Source organism: Phalaenopsis equestris, unplaced genomic scaffold (assembly GCF_001263595.1).
Source record: "Phalaenopsis equestris unplaced genomic scaffold, ASM126359v1 Scaffold000002, whole genome shotgun sequence".
Taxonomy (NCBI): domain Eukaryota; kingdom Viridiplantae; phylum Streptophyta; class Magnoliopsida; order Asparagales; family Orchidaceae; genus Phalaenopsis; species Phalaenopsis equestris.
Window position 1 is genome coordinate 13,733 of NW_018164444.1, and position 8,917 is coordinate 22,649.

An 8,917-nucleotide genomic window follows, 5' to 3' on the forward strand; every position below is an offset into this window, starting at 1 on the left:
TCTCCCTCCTGTGTTTTCCCCAATATATCTTAGGTAAAACTTCATACTCCATTCCGACTTCTCTCCCTTCTTTGTGCTCCTTCATACCCCTTTCATAACCCTTTGTCGTAGTTTAGGCTCAACCCCCTCAATTAAAAATCTCTAATCCACCACCATTGGAGCCCTAGGAGGGGGTTCTTGACGGTGGATGCTTTCCTCATATTTCTCTACTTGATCTCTTTACTTTTCGATTTTGCCAAGGATTCTCCGGTCAAAACTTAATTAGGGTTTGCAAATTAATCCATTTGCGGGTTCTTGGATTGCATGTCAATAAGCTTGCTCATCATCTCCTCCAAGCTCTTGAACTAGTTTTTAATGAAGGAAAATCTTTCATTTATGGTTGAGAGCATTTTCTCTATCATGGATTTTAAGTTTTCCTACTTCTAATCTCTTTTTCAAATCATCTAATTTTCTTGCTGCTATCCTAAAAGCTAAAATCCATTCGTTGTCGTCTTTCTAGGTAGCCGAACTGGCAATTGTATCAGGAGGTCGTAAGCCGCAATTCCATCTTTGACTTCACTGATTGCTAGAATCGCAAAACTCACGTATGTGATCTTGTTATCGGTGTCCCGGCTAGCTCATATTAGGTTGTATTACGAGGTTTGGTCACCGCGAACTCGTCTATTTGCAACCCTGTACCACTATATCACGATATTAGGTCACACAGGTGACCCTATGCTGCCTAGTACTTGCGGGGATATGTATCCCGACTGTTTTTTCCAAGCGAAGGAGCCGTGATCTTGTCAGCTTGCCATAGAAACCGTGATTCATTAAAGAATGATCAATTCTCTTATATCAATTTGATATGAACTACGACGAATTTTCACAAAAATTAGGGCAATTACAATTCGTTACTTCACAAGCACAAAACACAAATGGATAAAGATAAACATCTACCTATAATTTGAGAGTCGATCTCCCTCAACGCCTACAATTTGAGGGGTATCTATAATTTGAGAGACAGTCGATCTCCCTCAACGCCTACAATTTGAGGGGTAGTGGGGGTAGGCGATCTCTCCCAAAACCTAATCTTAAAATTCAAAACAAAAATCTCTTAGCATAACCTAATCCTAAGCACAATAAGCCCTATTTGTATCCCAAACTAATAAAAGACTACATTGTCCTTAGGCAGCGACACAACTGTTATATATGACCATGTGGAAAAATACTGAATTTTATAAAATCAATTTTTTTCTAAATTTTTGTTGGAGATTATGCTTTGTTGGGTATTGTGTTGCCTCAATACATAACTGAATCTCCTTCACAAGGACATGCCTAATTGTAGTTTTTTAGGGGAAAGCCTGGTTTTTATTCTATCATTTTTATGCGGTAACATTAGAGTGGCGTTCTAATGTGCTTGAATTGATTGATAAGGGGAAGACATATTAGATATTCTAAATGCGCATTTACATACATATCACACATATTAGATTTTCTAAATGCGCATTTACATACATATCACACATATTAGATTTTCTAAATGCGCATTTACATACATATCACACATATTAGATTTTCTAAATGCGCATTTACATACATATCACACAATTCTTATGTATTTGCATATCTCCTACCTAAGCTTTCATATTTACACACATGACACTCAAATTTTTAATATCACATCAAAAATAGGACTATTACAACTCTTTAAGTGTGGGATACATGTTGTCATGTATAGTTTTAAAACGACAAAGTGCTATGTATGTAAATATAAAGTTCAGGTTTAAGATATGTAAACACATAATAATTGTATGCTACGTATTTAAATTTCCCTATTTTAAATATGTACATTCTATCTACTTAAGTTAGCGAAAGCTTTTATTTCGTGAATAAATACACTCTCTGCAAAATAGTTCATCTTTGAAATTGCTGTTGTGTTGGTTTCAAGTACTTTCAAACTCCATTTTTTTTATCAGTGGAACCATAACACCTTTTATTGCACAAATATATATGCTTTCTATTTCTTCCTTTTTTGAGATTATCTAAACCTGTAATTGCATTATGTTACAAGTCAACAAATTTAGGAAAATACACCATGTTTTTGAAATAGTAAAAATAGTTATCGAATTTTGCAGTTTTTACCCTTTTTCAGAAAGTTCTTACAAACAAGCTTGACTCAAATTTGCAGTTATTTGAAATTCCTATTGAAAATCCTGAAGCTCTCTTGAGATATGGTTCTGCTCTTGTTCAAGGTGCTACTAATGTCTTCTGGTATGCAATTTTATTTTATATTTTCTTTTTTCAGCATGTATGGCAGGTTTGCCTTGTATTGGGAAACTATGTTTTGAGCCTCAACGTGTGGCCCTTTCCTCCTTTATGAAGAATTATGAACTATCAATTATATAAAACTGGTTATGTTATAGAGGCATTTGCAGACAGACCACCCAATTCCTATCTATTTAGATATCCAACTCGTAATTTTTTTCCTTTTACATTAATACCCACCCAAATTTTCCATATCACATCCAAAATACCATCATTTTAACTTTTAATAAGCGAAAGACACCTTTTATGTATGGGTAAGGTGGGATGTATGTAAAAATTAAAGTTTAGATCTTAGATATGTAATTATTTAGATGTTATGCAAATACATAGGAATTGAGTGGTGTGTATGTAAATCTTCCTATGCTATATCCATGTTATATGAACTATTAATTACTTGAAATACAAGCTATCACAACAACGACAATGACAATGATGGGATATGTGTTTTAGTTGTTGGCTTTATAGTTTGTGTTTAAGTGTTGGTTAGTTTTATAGTCATACGTTGCCTTTTGTGTTGGGGACCTTTAGGATATTGGATGCACACGCATGATGTTTACGTGAGTTTAATTTTATTAATATTTATAGTCATTGATTTTTAAATAATGATTTAGGGATCTATTATGATTTGTCTTTTCAATGAAGACTTTCGAATTTGCATCATTCTACCCTTCTTGAAAAAAATGGGCTTTATATCAAATATTTGATATTTGTCTTGCAAATTTGGGCAAATTATTGTGTTGCAACAAGCTAATTCACAATGCACGCAGATAACTCTTCACCCCAAGTTATAATATCTTTTAGGGGTATTCACATACATATTACTCAGTTCCTATGAAAATTTTACTTTTTTTACATTTATACCCCTTAAATCTTTGATACCACATCAAAAATATCACGATTTTAACTTAAAAAAGTGAAAAAAAACATTTTCATGCATGGCTAAGGTGTTATGTATGTAAAAATTGAAGTTTAGAATTTAGATATGTAAATACATAAGAATTGAATGGTATATATGCATATCTTCTTATCTTTTAATATCCACTGTCATTAGTGGACACAATCTTATCACTTAAATTAATTTCAGAAACGAGATGAGTAAATTTGTTTTGTAAGACCTTTGGTGTGAATTTGCAAGGAGTTGGAAAAAGAGAAAAATTCATTATATTTCTCGATGTTAATTTCTTAAAAGTCTTTGTTAAAAGCCTTTTAAAATTAAAATGCAACATTTTCTTATCCTTTGATTTTTACTTTGCAAGTTTAGGAATCAAGAATACAAAAATCAAAATCAACTTTAGTTTTATTTGTAGAAATAACTTTGTTGTAGTTTTCATTGGTAGTTAATTCAACTTGTTCATTTAATTTGTTATCTTCAATAGGCATAAACTACAATATGCATGATTTGTTCAACTTAACATTTAATTCACATAAAACCTTATATTCATAATTAAGATTAGATTCCTGTTGTACTTGCTGTATAATTCAATTTTGATTTTAATTCCAATGTTGGTTGAGGTTCAGATTTTGAATGAATCCCATAACCAAAATCAATTTCAGACCCAAATTCTAGTTCTTGTTCAATTTTCAGCGGTAGACTTAATTTTTCTTAGAGGTTCAAGTGTGGATATTATGTCCGGGTTAATGCTATAGTTATATTCAATTTCTAACTCAAATTGCAACTTTTATTCAAGTTTGAGTTTAGGCAAATAGCTGTATTCAAATATAGTATATAGTTTGATTCAACACAATGAGATATGAACTTGTTTCAATTGTGAATATTCTTCCACATCTACTTCATTAAAAGAAAAGGGCATTTACGTGCATGGCACAAAACTCTTATGTATTTACATGCTCGCACCTAAGCCTTCATATTTACACCTATAGCACTCAAATGTTTAATATGACTTAAAAAATAGTACTATTGCCACTTTTTAAATGCGAGCTACATCTTTTCATGCATAGATTTAAAACAAAAAAGTGTTATGTATGTAAATGTGAAACTTTAGGTGAGATATGTAAATACATAAGAATTGTGTGCTAGGTTTGTAAACTTCCCTAGATGAAATTTTAAACTAGTTTTGCTGATAAGGTTTTATTTTGATATGCATGATTTTCTATTTTGTGTAGCATGATGTGTTTGATGGGTGAAGTTAGTGATTGCCCTTTAGGGGCTTTAGTTATAGGTGTGGTAGTCCTATCAAATTATATTACATTTTCACATTAAAAGATTTTGATAAAGTCTCAGATGATATTTTAGGTGCATTGTAGATTAAATTATTCCAAATTTCTAGCCTAATACCTTTAATAATACAATTAATGATAACAAATTAATATCAAAGAATTTTTTTTGAGTTGCATTACTCATAAATTTATCATCAGATCCATTTACTTGGAAGTGCTTATGATACTTGGAAGTGCTCGTGCAATTGATTTATAGACTCATTAAGGATAAACATTACTAATACCATTTGCATGATGTATTTGATGGGAGAAGTTAGTGATTTCCTTTTAGGGGCTTTAGTTGTAGGTGTGGTGGTCCTATCAAATTATATTATATCTTCTCATTAAAAGATCTTGATAAAGTCTCTGTTGGTATTTTTGGTGCATAATACACTTCTCATGGCTATGTATATAATTAGAAAAGTTTAGGTGTAAGATATGTAAATATATAAGAATTGTGTGCTAGGTATGTAAAATTTTCTATTTTATTCTGTTAACTTCTTACGGAAGTTATAATTTCTTTCTTTTTATCATTTCTGTAGGCTCGTCGAGATCTGTTTAATCTTCTTTCAAGATTTTTATTCTTTTACAACTTCGGTATGCTCCATGGTTTTTCCAACATGCTAGTCTTTTGTTTGTTGTCTTTAATGTTCTGAACATTCTGTTAATATCCTTTTGGGGCATTTACATACATATCACTCAATTCAAATGTATTTACATATCTAACGCCTAAACTTTACCTTTTACATTTATACCCCCACCAAAATCATTTTTATCACATCAATAAAACCACCATTTTAACTTTAAAAAAGTGAAATAAACTGTGATGCATAGGTAAGGCAGTATGTTTGTAAAAATTGAAGTTTGGTGTTAGATATGTAAATACATAGGAATTGAGTGGTATGCGTGTAAATCTTCCTATCTTTCAATGTTGCAGATCACTTGCTTGAAAGATTCTTGAAACATTTTCCTATCTTTACGAATGCATTTCTGATTGGTGGTCCTGTCGATGTTTTTGTGATCGAGCTTACTGATCAGGTACGTCTATATGAACGTGAAAATGAGTCTTTTTTTTACATTTTCGACATTTTCGACATTTTCAACATGGGTAATGCTTCTTTCTCTATCATATTCTTTCAAGCGTCATTAGAGAAGGTTGAGCCAGTACTTCTGCACTACCTCTCCAGTTTGAGAGCCCTCCAAGGTAACTATAATAGCTTTACTTAATACTGTACTGGAATGTGTTAAAACTTAATTTAATATGGAAAATATATATTTTTTAGGTATTGAATTGAGAATGACTACGAGTACGAGACTGAAGGCCTGTCTTTACAGTTTTACGTCGCCCGGAGGGCCTATGTATCCTACACGAGCTGTTCGCCATGCAGCCTGGGATTCTTTGGATCTTTTATTTCCCGTGAGTGCAACCTTTTTTTTACTTTCATCATATTCTTTTAGGAAGATTTACATACATACCACTCAATTCCTATGTGTTTACATATCTAAGGCCTAAACTTTAATTTTTACATACAGGCCATTCTTTCTATGCATCGAAAAGGTGCATTTCATTTTTTTGAAAGTTAAATTGGTGCTATTTGAACGATTTGGGTGGTATAAATGTAAAAAAGAAAGTCTAGGGGTTAGATATGTAAATATATAGGACTTGGGTGGTATGTGAATGGTCATCATCTCATTTCAGTTGTTCTTGATTGTTTCGGACATGTTATTTATGGTATTTAGGGATGTACTTGAGAGAGTGGATTATGGGAGCACTATTAGTGTTATGTATTTTTATTCAAATCTTGTACTTATCCTAGTAAAAAATTGTTGATATGATTAAAATATGTATATACCAAGGACTAAAGTGCAAAAGTTACATCATCTACTCGCGTTCTTATCATAGATTGAATATCTACAAAATATTGAATTTAATGAATCTTCATGATTAGGTAAGCTTGATAGCAAAACCTAGTCTTGAGGGAAACTAAGGCACCTTCTAGGTGGTAAATACCTAGAATTTGAGCAAAATGTAGGCATCCTAAAGCAGTGTTTGGTAGCATGCTATTAACATGATTCACTCATGGATTTAACTTCAAATCCAACCAGACACCAAATAAATGAAAATTAAATCCAACGCTCCGTTATATTGAAGTTTTGTATGTCCTTTTTTTTCTCTCGTTCCGTCTCTTTTACGACATATTTTCAGACTTATTCTGTCGTCACTCGCGCTATCGCACACTGAATTTGATAAATCCAGATTTATGAATTTAGTGTATCTGATAAATCCTATCTAACGTAAATATTGGTTGCAGCCAAACACCGCCTAAAAAGTCTTTAGTTATAAGGTCTATTCAATGAAATTAGACAATGAAATTTAAAATCACATCCGAGAAATTTATTGTGTCAAAACTTATTATGGTCTAGGGAATAAAAACTTTGTCTATTAGGCTCAAAGGTTGAAGACGCTGGGTTCGTTAAATCTACAAACTTTAAAAATAGAGACATTTACATACATACCACCCAATTCCTATGTATTTACATATCTAACACCTAAACTTCAATCTTTTCATTTATATGACCAAAATCTCTCATATCACATAAAAAATACCACTATTATAACTTTTAAAAAGTGAAATGCTACTTTATAATTGATGTTTAAATGTTAAATATGTAAATATATAGGAATCGAGTACTATTTATGTAAATCTTCCTTAAAAATATCATAGCTTATATATTGGAATTTTTATACTTTATAATTGGTTAACACATATGCAACTTACAATGAATATAGAAATATTCTTCTTCACTCGAAGGTCCAAGCATTTAAACTTCGAATAAATTCCCTATTAAAATGCATTAACTCTAGTGAGATAACTTCGTCCAAGATGGTCTAATATATTCTTTTTAAAGACGGTGGTTAGTCCTGCAATGCTTTATGGCGGAGAATGTTGGCCTTTAAAAGAGAAGAATCAAACTAAGTTAAAAGTGTTGCTGGGCTTAGGTGGATGAGTAGCTTGACACTTAAACGTCGGCCATCTAATGATCCGATTAGGAGAGTTGATGTTTTAGATTCTACTTACTTTAAGAAAGGCAAAGGTAGGCCTAAAAAGGCTTCGGCATATTGTATGAAAATGATCTTAATTTATTTGAATTAAATGAAAAGATGGCACTCAATTGGACATAATGGAGAAAAATGATTTATGTAGCCGACCCCGCTTTGTGGGATAAAGGTTTGTTGTTGTTTTTTGTATGGACTAATATTTTCTTTAATATGGTTCAAGGTCTCGTTGTCCTAATTAAGTTGAAAAGACCTGCTCCTAATTATGTCGAAACAAAGATGACCTCCATTTGTCTAATTGCAAATCCACATAATTTGGATTTGTTTATCAGGTCTAAATAGAATCCATTCGAGACTTAGAAATTGATATACAGGTTGTCCAAATTTAATCAAGTGCATAATGTTTGAATGGATTTTAAAGTTGACAGATCGAGGCCATCTTTGATTTGACATTGCTTGGAGAAGCTAAGCGAAACTCAGAAAATCAGGCTAGGAAATTTAGCACTGCATGTCAATCTCATAGGTTGTAAATATGAAAATCCAGGATTTAGATCTGTAAAACCATAAGAATTTTGTGTTATGTATGCAAATGCCACAATATGATAAAGCTGAAAGACCAAAAAAATGGTTGTCATAATGATAACCCTTTCATCACAAACTGTTCTTACAAACCCAAAGGAAAATTTTGGTATGATTCCTATTTTATCTTTTTATTCACTATACCATTTGGACGCGAAACCGTCTCCCGCTTCCGTGGCGCGAGACCGTCTCTCGCTTCCTTGGTGTGAGAGCTTCTCTTGCTTCCGTGACACGGGTTCGTGTTCGAGGCCAGACATAACACTTAATTTTGCGTTTTCCTGCAATTGTGGGAGCGAATCACAATCCATCCACGTAAGTTCTTTGCATCCACGAGAAGAGGTTGGGGGTTTGTTCTGGTAGGCTCGACGCAGGTCTTTCCTACCTGGGATTGTGTTGCCTGGCCTATAAAGCATTCTTATTTTATTATTTGAAGCTAATTTACGATTTGTTTCCTATTTCTCTAATTTTTAATTAGAATTTTCTATGAGGGAATTTATATATAAGGTTTTGATAATTTATATATATTGTAACAAGGTTTTGATAATTTAGTTTTGGCGTATATTTTTTGTCGGGACAGCCGTCGACATCTCTTTTCTCCCTTCTAGGGTTATATCCAATGGTGAGTGGCACTCTGACTGTAGCTGCTCTGACTGTAGCTCGTTCGAGGCAGTGATCTCCTTCCAAGGGATTGGTTGATGTTCCTGCTATAGCTCATTCTCGCGGGGGTATTTTTCTCCTACTTTTTCATCATTCGCATTC

General features: G+C 32.8%; 1 protein-coding gene across 1 annotated transcript in view; it reads left to right on the plus strand.

Annotated features, from left to right (window-relative positions):
- Window positions 1–8,917, plus strand: part of LOC110017892 — an 18,278-nt gene that overhangs the window by 5,726 nt on the left and 3,635 nt on the right. The window contains exons 5-9 of the mRNA XM_020715047.1: window positions 2,168–2,335; window positions 5,064–5,118; window positions 5,459–5,563; window positions 5,672–5,725; window positions 5,805–5,938. Coding sequence (XP_020570706.1) covers window positions 2,168–2,335; window positions 5,064–5,118; window positions 5,459–5,563; window positions 5,672–5,725; window positions 5,805–5,938 — 516 coding nt within the window. The remainder of the gene's footprint in view (window positions 1–2,167; window positions 2,336–5,063; window positions 5,119–5,458; window positions 5,564–5,671; window positions 5,726–5,804; window positions 5,939–8,917) is intronic.